The sequence below is a fragment of the Cetorhinus maximus genome, unplaced genomic scaffold, assembly GCF_964194155.1.
Source record: "Cetorhinus maximus unplaced genomic scaffold, sCetMax3.hap1.1 HAP1_SCAFFOLD_446, whole genome shotgun sequence".
In the NCBI taxonomy this organism is placed as follows: Eukaryota; Metazoa; Chordata; class Chondrichthyes; order Lamniformes; family Cetorhinidae; genus Cetorhinus; species Cetorhinus maximus.
In genome coordinates this window covers 23,283-41,234 of record NW_027596390.1, presented here as the reverse complement: position 1 = coordinate 41,234, position 17,952 = coordinate 23,283, and the positions used below count along the sequence as shown (strand labels likewise).

The window sequence follows — 17,952 nt, the reverse complement described above, 5'->3', positions numbered from 1 at the left end:
GATAAGCATATCTTTAGAGTTTCATTTTATTCAAAGTTCAAACATAGTTTGCAGATGCACAACATTTCACTGCCATCACTTACATATGGAATATGATCACAATCAGAAAAATGAATTTTCAGCTTTAACTCATCAGGAAACTTTTATTGATTTGTTTGAGACACTATTCACAAGTAAGCAGAACATTAAATTAGATGTCTTGCCCATTAAATATATATTCCTGTGCAAAGAACACACCTGAAATATCTAAGTTAAATCTAGGTCACATTAGCTTTCATTAACACCACTTCCTAAATACCATCTTCTTAAATATTAAAACTAATCAAATATTATTTCAGAAGCCCAATGTAGTAACACAAAGTTTCCCTAAATATATCGAAAAAAGATGATGACTTTGATTAACCAGGTTTAAAGTGATATGAAGATGTGAAAATGTCATTGCTCTGCATTTACTTTTTGGGAGTTGGAGAGAATGCACATAGTAAGGAAATGGGAATTTAGTTATTTATTCCCATGGTTGCCAGCGTGTGTGAGAGAGATGCCCTCTTATTAAGACTGCAACTAAATAATTTCCACTCTTGTACTCTTATCTAAATGAGTGGTACAATTTTAACACTGTTTGATACTTTTAATGAACCAGACAGTGTAGTCTGTTTCTTGGTTAACATTCCTATTGGGAAGACTCTTGTAAATACATCAACAATTCATAGATTGACAACAGAAAATGGTGGACTGGAGATTTTGACTGAAGAGAACTTATTAAGGTGTATTAAATAGAAAAGTGTCCTGTACATATAAATCAAGATATTTTATATACCGTCATATGAGATAAATATAAATGCATGTAAGATATATTTGTATTTTCTAATTTAAAGTTGCAGTGAGGATTAGCTATAATTATATCTTTTTGGTCAGCTTTAAGTTTTGCCGTTGTTGGTGGAATTTTCAACTTTGTGGGTGCGAAGAGGGGTGGGGGTGCACTTAATGATTGATCTTAGTTTGACAGCCCTTTATACTCCTCGGACATTTTTTTCTTTCCATTAAATCGAGGAGGAACTTCAGACGAGGTGTTTAACAAGTGGTCAATCCAAAGTCGCCCGTTTTATCTCACGCCAAAGTTGATTGGCAGTGCCAGTGTATGGTATTACTTTTGCCTTGTGTATGTTGAGGAGGGGGTGTGGGGAGGGGGCGCAATCTGGGCAGCGCTTCAGTAGCTCAACCTTCTCAGGCGCAGAGTCCAGAACTGCGACTGGCAAATCACACTGCATCGGAATCAAGCGGGCCCAATATTGGGCGCTGCGCAGACCCCTGTGCTTACAGCAAGATCAGTTTGAGGGGCAGCGGGCAAAATCATTGTTCTGGAGACCAGAGGAGCTCCTCCTGACCTCCCAAAACAATTTAAAACTTATTTTTCAATGGCACCTTCGGCTGCATTGCCAGTGGAACTGATGGAAGAGAGCACCATGCAGGATATAACCAGTTCGATGCTAAAGTGCCAACTCAAGTTCTATTGTATGATAAAAGCCCTATTTGCATATTTAAAGGGACCTACAACCTGAAACAGGCCGGGTACCCCTCTTAAAGTGGCAGTGGGCCAATTGCTGTTAACTTTTATTTACGTTTTACTTTTGGATCATTTGGATACATTATTGTAATTTAGGAACATTAATAAAACATTTCAGCGTTGAATGTGAATTATGTCACTTTTTTACTCCGCACGGCTATTTCACTAACTTTATTGGCCTTATTTATTTAACGGGATGCTGCAAATGTATTTCACAGGAAAGGAAAACAATCCAAAGCCAGCAGGCCCATGATGTCATATTTTTGTTGGGAAGAATTACCCTCCAGCAAATGTTTAATTGAATGAAAAGCGTTTGACCCTGAGCAATACGCTTGGTTCTCCCCCCACCCCACCCCCAGCAAATAGCCAAGCACCGACTAGGGATTTATACCCGAGCATTTGAACTGCGGCTGAGCCCGGGCATTCACCTCCGAAGGAGTCGAATCGCTTCCAGAGTCCTCCAAGCGTGGAGTGCAAGGATGACAAATTTTCACCTGGGAGACCCCATAAGCATCAGCCCAAAACTGACATTTTCGGCGAGCTCTCATCTTTTTTGGGCAGCAAATTAAAAGGGTTAAACCGCAACAAGGTAATTGATAGTTGGATTTCTTTAAAAGAAACATGCTGCAAAGCGTCTCTCAGTTTAAGGGGAATCGGACGCCCCCGACTCTGTGGCCTTTTTTTTTCAACAGAAAGATTCCGATGGTTTTTCCAGTTGTGCAAACAAAAATAAATGTCTCCACCAGGAACTGTGTCAAAACAAAACATCGAGCGAAAATGTACTTGGGCCGCTGCTGCAGAATAACACCAGAGAAATGAATCACTGAACCTCACCGAGCCAACCCACCGCCGAGTTGACACGGTGACCAACCCTGCTTAAAAGTGCAGCTAATGGAGAAAGGGAAGATTGCGATTTGCTACAGGGACATTTAAAAAATTATACAAGCAGTTATCAGGGGACAATAGGTTTTAGGAACACGAAACCCATGATCTGAAAAGATAATTTCAGGATATATATTTATATACATATATATATACTTAGCAACAATGGTGATACTTTACACATCATTAGAATAATGCTTGTAACATCGTGTCTGCCGAAGTATTCCGAGTCCTTCTCACTTAACAGGAAACGTTGGTTTCTTATAGAGGGTAATGGCAATTTATGTTGCTCAATGATGTTATAAGGCTTTGTTTAAAAATTGCTCTATTTGTTTTTGTTGGACTGAAAAAAAAATGGTCTCTAGATTGCCCGGGCACTTTTTTTTTTGCAGAAGCGCAGATTAGTATCGTGCATATTTCAGACAATAAATAAATCTCGGTTTTTAAAAAAAATCCGTGAATTGACAGTCCTCGGATTCTCCATTAGGATCGTAGACCGAACCGCTGACTCTGGGAAATGGGAGTTACGAGATGAATGAGAGGTGGGTTTTTTGCGTGCTACAACTGGTTAATGATAGATGTTGATGTTCAGTTTATTCTAGCTTTGGCAGCCCGAGTTGTATTGGCTGTTGTATGCGCCTCTGGTAAAGTTATTAGGATCCAGGAACAGGGGCACAAGAAAGGCGAGGCAGACAGCAATCACTCCTCTAAATAAACATTAGTCTTAAAAAGTTTGCACTATTGACCTCAACCATTTGATTACGTTTATTTCTGTAAAACCACATCTCTTTATTCTGCGCAGACTAAATATTTTTTGTTGGCAGTGAAACCGTTCTCTATATGTAATCATTCTGTGGCTCTGCCTTCCTTCCACCGCGGTCTTTGTAACAGAAAGGTTAATGTTATAAATGCAGTATTATAATAGCATTTACACTTTCCCAGTGGCCCATTATTTGGGGCCTTTAAAATTTTAAATATGTCGGTGGTTTATATACGCTCTGGTGGAACTAGAAGTGCACGGGAATGAAAATAAATCAAAATATGTCTGGAATATGGGTATGCAGTAAATTCTAACGGTGTTCAGTTGCCTGAAATGTGTTGTGAATTACAGGCCTCTGCAAAGGCCGGGTTAGGGGATGCAGCAGCATCAGTGAATTGGTTCACAGAAGCCGGGCAGCAACTAAAGACCAGACTATATTTCTAAATGGACCGAAAACACGAGGTCACATTGGGGTTCGCACTAAAATGGAAAATATATATAAATCACAACGGCGATTTTTGAAATAAAATGTCCATTCTAGCCCCAATGAGAACAGATTGTTCTCAGCGGTAGTTGTTGACGGACTTGATGTTAACTTGTGTAGCATAAGCGCGCATTTCAATGAAGTGACTTGTGAAGAGGAAACATTGCCCGCTCTTTTAGAAATGAGGGCGCCTGAATCTTCCCTCACAGAACAGGTCGTGGTGATGATGAAGGAGGTCTGGATCGTTCTGAAGCTTTGATGGGGATTTCATAATGAATAGTTGTAAACTGAAACGCAGTATTTATCTTTCACTGACGGTTAGGAAAAAACACAACATTCGCTCCCTACATAATAGTGAGATAGGTATGTTTGGGTGTTCTGTCGTTATAAAAGCTAATCCAGTGTACCTGGTTCCAACGTTTATTAATATTGGATGAGAAGACACGTGAAGTGCCGACATTAACAAGGTTATAAATATCCTGTCATCTCTGCCACTCTATATCTGGCAAGTAAAAACGAATACCCCGCCTCTTTGTATAAACCAACTTGCTCATATCAGGAATTTGAACATGCTTTCGCAAAATTGACAACAGGACCACACATTTCTTAGTGTCTGGAATGCCTTCACTGATATATGATTTGCTGGTTTAATGGATGTTCACACCATAAAGAACTAAAGGCAAAAAGGCCAGAAGGAGTATGAAAAAAGAGTTAGCGTATCGCTGGCGGTATTAAAGAAGATCTGTGTAGGTCCAATCTGATTTCTAAATATATAGGCGTTATTCAATGTGTCCTTTCCGGGGCTCTTGTTAATGTCTAAATTCCCAAGCCATAAGCTTATTGTGTATGAATGAAAGGCGGTGTTCACAGCCGGCAGTCGGGCGATCGATTGTTTTAATTCAATTGTTTATTTCTTGCAAAGGAAAAAACGATCAGGGTAAAATAAATGCAGAAATGTGCATCAGGGATTATGAAACTTTAAGAAAAGTAATTTTCCAATTTAAACAATTTCTTCATTTACGGGTATCTAGACAATGTACCCCGGTCATTTACACCTTTCTACACCGAAGTAGGTTCATTTGACAGCGATGTGCGAACACTGGGTGGTTCGTTTTGTGAAGACAACTATTCGATTACACCGTGACAATGAAAACTGCATTTCTTCATATTTTGGTCAACAAAGGTTCGATCTTATCCCGGCATCACTCTCGCGCCATCAATTCATGAGACAAGAGACAAAATGCAAAACGCTTTGCGGACGAAGGAGGAAAAGAATCGGAATGTCCTGGTTTTCGTCGAAAGTCAAATCAGAGCTATGGATATCTGAAGTTGCTTGCACCGTTTACTGGCTGTTTGCTTCGTCTCAATTAATGGTCGGACTGACCTCAAACTGTCGAGCAGATTGTTGAAACGCGATCGCGCCGCTTTAATACGTGAAATGTATCTAATTATTTGAGAAAGATTTTGTCTTAAGAACACAACAGCTACTCAGGGAGGCGGCCCCAGCGGCGATCAGGTTGAATTACCGTAATTGCGGAGGTCACATGTTAAACCCTTTCAATCATTTAGTTAATATCTCCGCCCTTGCACTGCACATTTAGTGACTTCTTTTCTCTCAAGCACAAGCCACACACAGTCAAACGCTTCACCCGGGAAAATATGATCTACCGCTTTGCTCCGCTTACTGGTACTGATATTAAAACTCAGCCGTCCAACAATCAGAGCCAGCTCCCGGCAGGATAATTTCCATTTTACCCAAAGGAAACCGATTGATCAAAATAGCAAACATACGAGACATAGACCCGCCTTAAAATCACAGAAGGATGCTCTATTGAAATAACTGCTCATGAAAAAGCTTCGAAATTTCCAAATGTCATAAATAAAGCGGGTAGAACAATAGCGGGGGCACGCCGTTGCATTTTACACATATTGACGTGTACACAACACGGAAACTTACACACGTCCCCGAATACACGGATAAAGACATTTGCACAAATTATTAGGCGCGCACAGATATTTATGCAAACCGATGGACGCACAGTATACACGTGTTTATACATAATGAAAGGCAGTCACTTCTACACACAATGATAGCACACACCGAGACCTAACTTGATACAGGGACCTTCACAGAAATACAATCAACACATGCTGGGAAAGCTGACCCGGTCTGACAGCATCTGCCAAGATCAGGACATAAGGTTAACGCTTCAGGTTCATGGTGTCCTGGTTCTGAGCAAAGATCATCAACGATCTGAACTATTAACCCTATTTTCCTCTCTCCACAGATGCTGCTTGACCAGCTGAGTGTTTCCAACATTTTCTGTTCGTATTTCAAATTTCCAGCATCTGAAATGTTTTGCTTCCGCTGTACATTTACATATTGAGAGGCACACAGTGGTATTTATTATCCACGCTGTTTGACACACAGACACTAACGTACACATTTATAGATATTGCGAGACACATACCCATATTTATATACAATAAGATGCTTACTGGTACACACATTTCGAGATATCGGTAGACGGAGATTGTTACGAGTGCGCGCAAATACACACCTCTTGCTGCATTTCCACGCGAACAGGAGATCACCACATATGTTGTGTAGACAGGAGGGTTTATCTACCATTTCAATGCAGCTACAGGGCTCACTATCAAGCCTTAAAAAAGTAAGACACTTTTTTAGCGTCAAAGACTAAGCCAGTATGATAGTGGAATCATAGGAATACATGCATCAGTGGACTCCTGACCTGTATTTAATTTGTATAATACATTTAAACACTTGCATTATATCCGATATTTAATTTTCAACAATTAGTTCAGTCCTTCAGAATCTGGCTCGGTGAAGATAGATTTTCAATTCCACATCATACGCCATGCAGGCAGTTCACTGTTTTTGTCGCATTACTTCCCGTGGTACTATTCTAACAATTATATATGTTTCCTTTGCAAATCGCTTCGTTCCATTGTGCGAGTTGCTTTAATTGTTACAAACAAATCCATCCATTAAATAAGTACGGATAGTATGTGAGAGCCTCCCTGAATGTATGTACAGTCTGACATGTTTGTAATCCAAAGCAATTAAAACACACGGATGCTTGAAATCAGAAACAAAAATAGAACTGCTGGAATTGCATGGCAGCTCAATCAACATCTGTCAGGAAAAGTTAGATTAAAGATAAACGAAAGATAGGTTAAAGATAAACTAAAGACAAACTAACGTTTTAGCTGAGACTGTTCGTCAGAACTTGTAATTTTTAGATGCTGACCTGCTATATCTCTATGGGTCAGGCGCTTATTTATTTTAATTAGCAATATATATTTGTAGATATATATATATATATAATATAAACTCGGGTTATGTATCTTTGTGCTAACATAGGGACAAACAAAACGTTGCAGGATAAAGGTGAATCATGTCCCCTTGACGATTCGTTGGTTACTTTTTGTTTTAAATGGTAAACATTTAAAGACCCAGGAATGTTTAGAAATAGGGCACAAAGGAATTTGCTGCTGGGAAAAGACCCTATGGATGTCATTATAAATTATATTTTACAACCTGAACACCAGGCTGGATTGAAATTAGAAGACAATCCGATTGGTTTTGTACGAACTTGTTTAAATAATTACCACATGCTAAAGTTCTTGAATAAAAGGTAAATATGTCGTCATGGTTTTTGCTAGTCATGTGCAAGTGAAGCAGTCCATTGCAGTTGGCTATTCGAAGAAGATCGGGGATGAAGAATACAATGGTAAGACAATGTCTGTCTAAAAGCCTGCAAACGGATTAGTGAAACCTTTTTCCCTGTATATGTTTATTGAGATATCTGCATTATGTTAAATTGTTCTTGGTCTTGAAGAACAGCTTTGAGAAACCAATTGCTGCATGTAAGATAAAGGGACATAAACCCCTCACATAAGAATCCTACGCGCTTGTGTGCTATGTATGTTTGAGTGTACATACGTGTATGCATGTATGTGAGTATATGTGTTCGTGTGCAGATATATATTTATATAAGTGTCTACTTGTGTGAGCACAGCCTCTGCAGAATTAAGTTTGTGTAACATCTCTCAGACCCTGCTTTTTGGAGTTATTCAGTTAAAACACAAGTTGGATTTATCCCAAAATTCGAGTTTGAAAACTCAACAAAGAACCATTGCCCAGCAATAACTCGGTTTAGGTGCGTGAGCACCCAATGGGAAAACCAATTCTTATGAAATGTATGCTCTGTAGTCTTTCTTTCGGAAGAAGATATTTTTCTTAATAAAATCAGCATATATCTCTTATTCACGTATATAGGAGTTGCACAGAAGCAGCCAGATCTCCACATTAAAAAGAAATGTTTTCCCTTTCGCAGCAAGAGTTCACATTGAAAAGAAACCCTATGTCCTCTCAGTGCGTTTGAAAACTGGATAATTATTCTTCCAATTACCAACCTTCTCCAAAGGCCCGTTTCTTCCTATGGCAACGTAACGTATTGATTCAGTTTTTTCTCTTACTTAACATAAGTTTGATTATCTTTCACATGCATATCATGGCATTCTTTTTTTCAATTTAGTTTTTTAGAAAATCGAGCATGTTGAATTGTAAGTTCCTTCGTTTTGTAAATGGGGAAGCTATGGGGATTAGAAGGAGGTATTACTTATCTGGAGTGTGTCAGGTAACATGAATTTACCTTGATCCAAATCTGCTGGCAACGGAGATGTGCTGACTTTTCAGGTGCAGTCACTTTGTCATTCCAGGCGATGGGTCCAGGGTGAAAATGCTGTCAGAGGAGCTGAAAGGAATTACTGTCAGAAGGATCCAGCTGTCCTCTTCGGAGATGGCGAGGTTAAGGGAACCTCTGTCGCTTGAAAGGATCATTCGAGTCCAAGGCATTTCCAATCCAATAACAGAACCCTAGGTAGACATGGCTTAGAGAACCCGGATTTCTTTCTGTTCCAAGTCATCTGTCCAAAAACACAATCATAAATCCACAGGCCATCCCAAAATCAAAGTTCCATGTATTCATGTTTATATTTATATATATATATATATATGTATAAAGGGCTATGGTGCAATACTTTATATCCATTCATGAAAATCATTTTAAATTCAAATTTTCTTTCCCAAAACACTGTCATAGATAATTAAATAGTGCATGGCTTTTGCTTGTTTCGGACTAATTTTATTAAGTTGTATTGTGGTTGTTAACTTACCGTAAATCATATTTAATCTCATCTTTGGCCTTTTTTATTTAATATGTGAACGTCAAATGTACAAGCAGAGCCCTTTCCCGCGTTTCCTTGTGTCATTTAAGAAAAAGATCATTGGACTCAACTCTGTCTTTCGAACCTTGTGATCAAAGTGAGTTCCATGAAGGCATTGGTTATAATGCGACCCTCGGCAATCTTAAAAAATAGCGGCGTTTTATGAAAAAGACCATGCGAGAGGTAAAATAGACATCGATCCATCAGTGACATTGCCACAAAACGCATTTTGAAATATTCTTATCAACAACACAGAACGCACGCGTCGTGAACATTTCACTTCAAACCTTCAGTTTTGGCCAACTCAAATCTCAAGTAAAAAGCTGCCGATGGGGTTACCGATGAAAACATGAAAAGCGAAAATTATTTTGTTAGTTTGGTTTTTAATAGAACAAGTCTGCGGGAAGAAAGTGCGTTTTACGAGCAGAGCCCCGCTGTATAAATCTGCAGCACATTTGAGAGTTCTGGCGAGACCGCGCTCACTGTGTGCAGTGAAATGACTCGGGCAGGTGTCCATCAATTTGTCACAGTCAGTTAAAACGTGTCAAAAAACCGAAAGTTAGCACTATGTTTCTTAAATGATTTGTCATCCGCTATCAAGAGTTTATTTTTGAATGTAAGGGTGTAGATAGGGATTTTGTCCCCTTTGCGAAATGAAATAAAATACGTAGTTTTCAGGGACGAAAATGAATAGTCGAGCTTGTAACCCAAAGCAATTTAATACAAAGTGCTGAGAATGAGGCGTCTTGATTCTTTCGAAAATATTTTCTCATTGTTTTGTATGATTCCGGTTTCAATTTCTGTTTGCATGTTCTACATGGAATGAATATTTAGAGAAAACGGGTAATGGTCTTTATGGGTATATTAATGATTAATTGTTATTACAATAAATGATTCCACAAATGTAGCAGGCCTTTCGAGCGAACAATCAGCTTGTAATTCTTCAGAGGAATACATACAAATAATGAAAAAAGCATTACTATGTTTCCTATCTGCTTGATCCTTGCTGGGATCTTTTAATAGAATAACTTTCTCCGAGAGACTTTCTCTCCTTTCACTTTAACATTCCTGGTCTTTCTTTAATGACGATCATTGCCAATCATCCAATGTCATCATATAATCCGTCCGAACAACTGCGTTTACGCACCACACACATCCTCGAGCCCACAACAATCCTTGTACTTGGACCACTCTCTTCACCATCAAAGCAGGAATCGAACTCACACCATTTGCATCTGAATTGAGTTCGGATGGATGACACCAATAATCTCAGGATCAAAGAAAACCCTCTTGTTCTGAGCGAACCCGACACCTGTTGCAGGAGACCGCGGGCAGATCTCTCATTTTGATATTTTATCAGGTTATGAAAAGGACAATGACACTTGAGTGCAGCACAGCTAACTGGGTGTGGGATTTGTTTGCAATGGAGTAAAAACAATATCTTTTTTTGCTCTGTTTTGTAACCTTACATTAAAGAGGATGCCATTTTAAATCCTCTAATTGAACTGTACTTTCCTATCAACTAACATCATTTGCTTCGTTTGGAAGATTAGACTATTTACAAAATAGAAAAAAAATCCAAATGATGTGGCTAGCACTAGGATTTGGAAACATCTTTTCTGGGATATTGAGCAATCGATTTGAATGTTTATTTTCGAAACGGAAAGCAAATCTCATCCCGAATTTAGAGGAAATGCAGACATTTCGATAATAAAGCACGTATGTGCTCGCGCGGTAAAATCTTTGAAAGTGTAATCTTCGAGGCATACAGATACAAAACATCAGCGTCTAAAATAATTACCCCTACGTTTGAAAAGCTTAGTAATCGCAATATTGATTTAGTATTACATATGGTAACATCAGCATTGCACTGTTGTGCAAACCAGTTATTTGCTGGCCAGTGATAATCCTGACACTAAACTTGATATTCTGCTTTAGGTCTTAATTAGGTTAAAATTCCAGATTCTTTTGAAAATGTAGGGGGTTGGGGGTTGGGGGGGTGGGGGGGTTGCCGTTAGGAATGTGATCATAAAACAACTTAGAAAACCATTATATCTAAGAAACAGTTAACATTTTCAATATGTATTTAATATCAACCCCGGGAAATATGGGCCAGAAAAGGAAGATGTGAAAAGAGCACAAATGTCATTTCCCAAATGTTCTATCAATATTATTCGACATTTTTAGTAAATACATATGATATGCAGTTGTTTTCACTATTGCATAAGTGTAATCATTAATATCAACGGCTTTCAAAATTCACCACTGCCACCGAGAAACTGGGTACGTATACACCATAAATCTCATTGAAGTGTCGCTTCATACGTTTGGGCTCTGCTTCTGGTCCCATTCTGGGCAGAGAGGTTGACTATATTCCAGCCAGATGCCTATCCTCAGTGTTCTGCCTCAAGTGAACACATCCTTCATGTCTAAGCAGCTTTGGCTGCTTCGCCTCACAGCCACACACGGTATAAAACTGACAAACTCCCCTTTGCAGCTCGTGGCTTCAAAAAAAAATCCCCCTAATCAACGCTGAAGCCATTTTCAGAAGAACCCTGTGATCCAGTTAATAGGCAAAGCCCCTTTAGAATAGAAAGGGAGAGGGGGGTGGGGGTGGGGGTGTTGAAACTCTAAACTCTATGAAGCGGACGTTAAGCTGCACATTTAGCAGTATTTACTTGGGTTAAAACAATCCAGCCTTCAGTGCCCGTGACGACCCATTGAACAATAATTTGAGATTTACACAGTCTACTACAAATGGGTACCGGTTTTTAAGTCGGTTTTATTGCTGTTATTGCAAATAATCCCTTATTAACATGGTCCTTAAAAGATTTAGGCTGAAGGTGATAGCTCCTATTTCGTGAATGTGGCTCCTTGCTGTGCACACCGTACACGTTGTGTGTGTGTGAACTGTTTCAGTTGCCATACAAAGAGTTTGTAAGAACAGCCCTCTTCATAGATTGTTTGTCAGGCAACATTCAAACCCAAGCAAAAAGTGAGGCGGCGGCACTTATTTAAGTAAGGGCATGGATAGACTTTCAGGTGTGTTTCCAGTCTTTTACAAATAGGAACAAAATGAATGACCATCTTTAAAAGCCCGAGAACAACGCAGATTGCAGTTTAAAAATGGATTAAATCCGTAGTTTACAATTCGAGCTTCCCAACAATGTTCTCTACGGTTCTGAGTAGGCCGAGTTCCCAAACATTTAAAACCAGATTCTATATCACCAATAAGACTGATAACGTTTTCATAATGGTTAATGTACATTTGAAATAAACGTCCTCAAATGACACAATCTGTTACATTAACTTCTAGAATAAAAGCAAAATGCTGCGGATGCTGGAAGTCTGAAATAAAAATAAAACCCAGAAGATTGTTTTCATGCTACATTAACTTATCTAGTGCACATCCCTCCCCTTTCCAGGTCAGTTTCATAAACCGAAAAAAAACCCCGATCACTTTGGATGAAAAAATCTGCACTCATTAAAATATTTGCTGAAAATAAATATTCTCTACAGGAAACTTAAGGGAATAGCAGTTTATACATAAGAGTTGTGTTTGTCTATTTTATTATGTATTTCAATCTTGTTTAAGGCATTTAAACGCACCAAAAGGCTACAATATCAGGAAAGCGCTAAACAGGGCACTTGGAGAAAAAAGTAAGATATTTTTATAAAACTTGTCGAATTGATTGGAATTTTTTTTTGAATTGCATCCTAGATGGGCCCATCAAGAGGGACACTATTTTTAATTAGGCGTGTTCTTTTTACCCTGTGGTTGATTCTTGAAGATTATCTTCATTTTTTGCCAATTAGTCAAAATTATGCGGCCGATATGTACAGACTGATGTCAGTAATTAAAAACAGTTGCACTGACATCTTGAGGACCGAAACTACAGAGAAAACATATTTCAGCATCATCAAAGGCTTCAAAAAGAGCTACTTCGGGGTAATGAGTGTGTCAGCAAAACCATATGCAGTAATGTAGCAATTTCCAGAGTCCCAGCGAATAAAATAAATTTACAATTCGAAGTAAAACAAGCAGTTGGCAAACTTTTAAAATAGATTCATTGCCCGTCTATTTTGTCCCGTGGCGCGGATCCTCGAGTCTTAAACAACCTTTGTACAGGCAAAGAAACACAAACATAAAAGACAACCCAACTGTCTGAGAGAAGATCGCTTTTCAAAAGCAAATGTGTGAGCTAGGGCTGAGACCGCTCACTGAGATCCATTTATTCAGGACGAGGCATTATCAGCAACATAAACAAACTAGCCGGCCTTTATGTGGATTACAGCAGATACAAAGCTTCTGCAAATTAGTGCTGCCCAGAAAATAGAATCCAAAACTAGATCTACCAACAAGCCACTGGTGTACGAGGAGTTGGGAAGGAACAGTTCCGAACCAGTGCCCTCAGATTGACAAGCGCCAAAAGTGTGCAAATTGTTAGATCAAACGGTATCCAACCAACTACAGGAAAATACCAACCAAGATACAGGTGGACTAAAATGGCGATTCCAGCTAAACTTTACGCTTGATGAGAATAAGGAGCTTTGTAAAATGTATGAAACTTTTCTGCTCTAGTCGATAGCTACCCCATTAAAAAGCAGCCCTTCGACCGTTTGCTTGTTCCGTACAAAAGCATGATTTGAAACACGAACAACACTTTGAATAAGACGATTGGCCGTATGGATATAAAAATGACCAGCTCGCACACGTTTCATTAATAATGGATATCCTGGCCGTTCTTTTGGTTACCTTTTCTAAGAGGAAATTACGAACTAAAAATGTGCTTTCCCTTGTACGTTAACGACTAACGTTTTTGTTAACCTTAAAAGCTGTTATATCTCGCTGAAATAGAACAGCTCGCGCTTCAGTTTCAACAACACTACAAATGAATGTCCCTTGACCCCTTAGTTAAACTAACTGGGCGCCTGAGTTCCTTTACTCGGTCAACGTTAATTAGAGCAACGCTATTTATCGCCACAAACCTAGAATTTGCAACATGTTCCATCAAACTCGGAAACAGTCATTTTTTGGACAATTCCATAGTTAATGTCATCGTATTTGGCAGAATATGTCAACATTAACTGAAAAGTATTACCGCCATTCCTTGACTCTGCTAACATAAGTTGTAAATCGGAAGCACATTTAGTTACTTAAAAGTAGGGTTGGAATTTTAGGTGCAAATATTATATACAAATACATGTGAAGACATATTTTTTTCAGAGTTCAACACATTTATTAATTTACACCAAAAGACCTGATGGACATTTTAAAACAAACAGCACTGGATTATTCACAGGCATCCCTCATAAAATAGATCGATGCACAACCCAACGGGACAGCAGGCAGGGGGTGCGTGCGTTGTACATCTTTCCTATATCTATATACAAATAATTACAAAAAAAACATAAAACAGATAATTAGGGACTAGACCTTAAAGATAACGGAAATGTTAAAAGATTCATTTATTAATTCTCCTTTCGTCAAATTCGTCCATGAATTGCGCAATTTTACATCAAAAGTCGGTGTAATAATCCTGAGGGTCCCTAACCGTCCTTCAACAGTGCTTGAACAAGGTAGTGGATCAAAATGTTGAAAAGACTTAACATTCAGTACAGAGAACACTATAAAGGATGACATTAAGAATTCAGTATTCCCCACGCATTCTTTGAAATGTACATATATACATATGATAAATATATTTCGTCTTTTTTTCCCAGAACAGAAATATTTGTGTGGTTCCAAATATTCAAAAATGTATCATTCCTACCTGACATGGGACGAGAAATTTAATAGTGACAGGTGTTAAGATTTGTGAGTTTACTTGTAAAGTTCTGTCCAGTCTGTAGAACATTTTCGTGTGTTAAGTTCAGGGGGTTCTGGGACTGTGTGAGTGCCGGAGTTAACATTGCCAATACCTGGGCTTGACTTCCAGCCGGGGTTGAATAAGGCGACCCGGGGGCATTTGATGGAGCAGCCCCGATGATATTGTCTATGGAGAAGGAAGGCCTGGACTGGCTCGGGTCGGCTTTCAATCCTTGCAGGTTGGGTAGAGTGGGACTTAACTGTGGGTAGAAGGATTTCCTGGTTAGGTCGCTGCCGTGTAAAAGCGAGGGGATGGCTGGAGTTGGAAACATTGAGGCTGGAGATGGCACAGCGCAGTGTGGAGATTGGAATGGGAAAGTGCTGGGTGACGCATGGTGATGGGGGTGGTGGAAATTCTGCAGCTGGATGCCATAGCCGCAGCCATAAGGTCCATATCCAAAACTTGGCAGGAAGCTGCTGTGATCTCTCAAGATCTCGGACGGTTGTTGCCTTTTGAAGCGTTTCCTCCTGCGAAGGAAGCTGCCGTTGTCAAACATGTCTGCAGAATCGGGGTCGAGGGTCCAGTAGTTGCCCTTGCCGGGATTGCCGGGCTCCCGGGGGATTTTCACGAAGCAGTCGTTGAGGGACAGATTGTGTCGGATGGAGTTCTGCCAGGCAGGAAACTTTTCTCTGTAGTAGGGGAAACGATTACTGATAAACTCACAGATTTCACTGAGTGTTAGTCTCTTCTTTGGACTCTGGAGGATGGCCATAGTGATCAGAGCGATGTAAGAATAAGGAGGTTTCACCAGAGTACTTTTGCACGGCTTGTCACTGCCCCGGGTTGTACTTGGATCAGATCCGCTGGACAAGTCCGGCGACTCGACATTCTCAGAAACGTTTCTGCTTAAGTTATCATCGGAATCATTGTCTGAGTGAAAACTACCATATTTCCCCTCTTTGCCGTTCATATCACCGACCACATCAATATCCGTATCCTCAGAGAGCAGAGAATGATCAGACATATCGGCACCTAGAGTCATTGTTGAAGTGATCGGCCCAGTTTCTTCAATGCTTCTGCCGGTAGCAAATCTCCAGTCTTCCAGACCCCCTAGTGGAGTGGCTCAGAATGGCTAAAAGGAGAACCAGTCGCTATCAGGGAGCCCGCAGTCCTTTCCAAGAGGTCCTTGTTCTCTTTATACCATCGACCACTTTGCAGATCGGTGGTCTAGTTTATTTCTCCTTTGGTTTTATATTGCCTCTGGATGGCCGTGCCTTGTTACATACCTATGCATGTGAGTTGTATATGGTTGCCCAGCCGATCGAGGCTGGGTGCAAAGTTTTTTTTTAAAAAAGTTGGCCGGGCTGAGGCAGACTGCGGAAACCTCTTGTGCTCCTCAATCTGCTGTCAATAGACATTTATCCGACAGGGGGCGTCACGTGGCTCTGACGTCAGGGGCGAGCTGGGTTCTCTCTGGGTGAAGAGCTCCGGGCTCCTCTTAAAGGGAGATCAGCTAGATATCACCCAGTGAAACTTAGAGCAGGCACATTCAATCCCAACAGCAAGATCAGACAGCCTGCAATTCATACTTTTTTAATCACCGTAATCACCAATATTTTATATCACCTGATTTAAAATATGTCATCTCCGATTTTCTCCATTTGTAATCGAATTGTGTTAATACAATGTTTTCCAGATCGCGTGTCTACATCATCTGATCCATTCCTATGTTGCATTGCACTGCAGAGGCGCCTTTATTGTACTCCGGTCCAGTCGAGGTTCTGTCAAATGCTTTACACAAACACGTATTGCATTAAACCGGCATGGGGATATTAAAAAGAATGGGATTCTTGCTTGTTCAATTAAAGTCGCCAATTTCACTTTTCACTGGCTGGAAAACTTACTAAAGAATGATCTCGGCCATTTAAAATAGCTTCTGTAATATATACTTGATCCGTTTTTTAAGATAGCTCCCTCGTCAAATATATGCCTTTACTAACATGGGAAGATATGTGGACATCCATATACTTACATATGAAATATATGAAGAATATTTCCAAGGATTCAAATAGTTTACTGCGGTGGGTTTACTCTGGCAACAGAAAAAAATCTAACATGCTCGTCACTTCAAACTGACTTGTTCTGTCCCGGGGAAAGAAGGAGACAACAACTTTAATTGTGAATGAACACGGAACAAAAAAGAATCGGCGGTATTACAGTAATCTGACAATCTCACTTTTACTTTGAGCTTTCTCACCACCGCCAGCGCGGTCGCCGCTCATAAAGTAAATCAACTTCAGATTTTCGGCCGCTGGAAAAAAATGTATACTTTCTTTTAGGATCTGCAATCACAAATTGTTTAAAAATGTACCCAATTTCATGCATTGCGTCCTTGTGAAAGATCACCACCTTCTTTATTCAGGTTAAACTGAATTTATAAATCGCCGTTTTTCCTGATGCATTCTCAAAGACAACGCTTGCTGAATTTTACAATGTTACCTAAATGCTCGTTTTGTCGAGGCTCCCATTCAAAATGAGTTCTATGTGCATCATGGGGAACACCTTCTTCATCACCACGAACGCCGGATATGCTGATTGCTCCCGCTTCGTTTTAGCAGTTTAAGGCAAAACTTTGCAAAAAAAAAACGCACATAACAGCCACAGAACAGATAATTCCAAACTTTATTGGATATAATCAAAATTTATCCAAGAGGTGCCTGATGTGATGGGGTTGTTTGTATACAATTGTAGTAAGGCCGCTAGCTGCTAGTGTTTAACAAATCCTCGCTGTTGTACAATAAATCTCAGTACATCAATGCAATACATCATGTTATCCGCAATGTTTCACAATTATGACAATCAGCTCCGTCCACATTTAGACTCGACTATGTCTATTTCGAGCTTTTTAAGATAATTAAGAACTTCACGCCAAATGCTATTTCCTGGGGTCACATCTCCTGATTATTTTGTTCTTTCAAACTTGCATTTTCTAAGGGAACGTTTGATTTCAAAGTTTTGTGTTTCCAAATAACCTTAGCGCTGCTACACTGGGCTTAATGCGGCCCAATAAATAAATGTCCAGACACGGTTCACGGTTATCTGTGTTTAACGCTCTTGTCGAATGCATAGTTTTCTATTTGTTTACTGCGTTGGGAATTTGTACATTATGAATCATTTGTTAAAATGGCCAGTTTGACCC

At 39.7% G+C, this 17,952-nt stretch overlaps 1 protein-coding gene across 1 annotated transcript; it reads right to left on the bottom strand.

Moving 5' to 3' along the window:
• Positions 1-14,172: 14,172 nt before the first annotated feature.
• Positions 14,173-15,958, bottom strand: foxd2 (forkhead box D2). The gene has a single exon (XM_078535419.1). The coding sequence runs from the start codon at positions 15,793-15,795 to the stop codon at positions 14,737-14,739; it is 1,059 nt and encodes a 352-aa protein (XP_078391545.1). The 5' UTR covers positions 15,796-15,958; the 3' UTR covers positions 14,173-14,736.
• Positions 15,959-17,952: the final 1,994 nt, after the last annotated feature.

Bases quoted from the DNA above. Each gene is read 5' to 3' on its own strand.
- foxd2 (XM_078535419.1), bottom strand. From the start codon at position 15,795: ATGACTCTAGGTGCCGATATGTCTGATCATTCTCTGCTCTCTGAGGAT.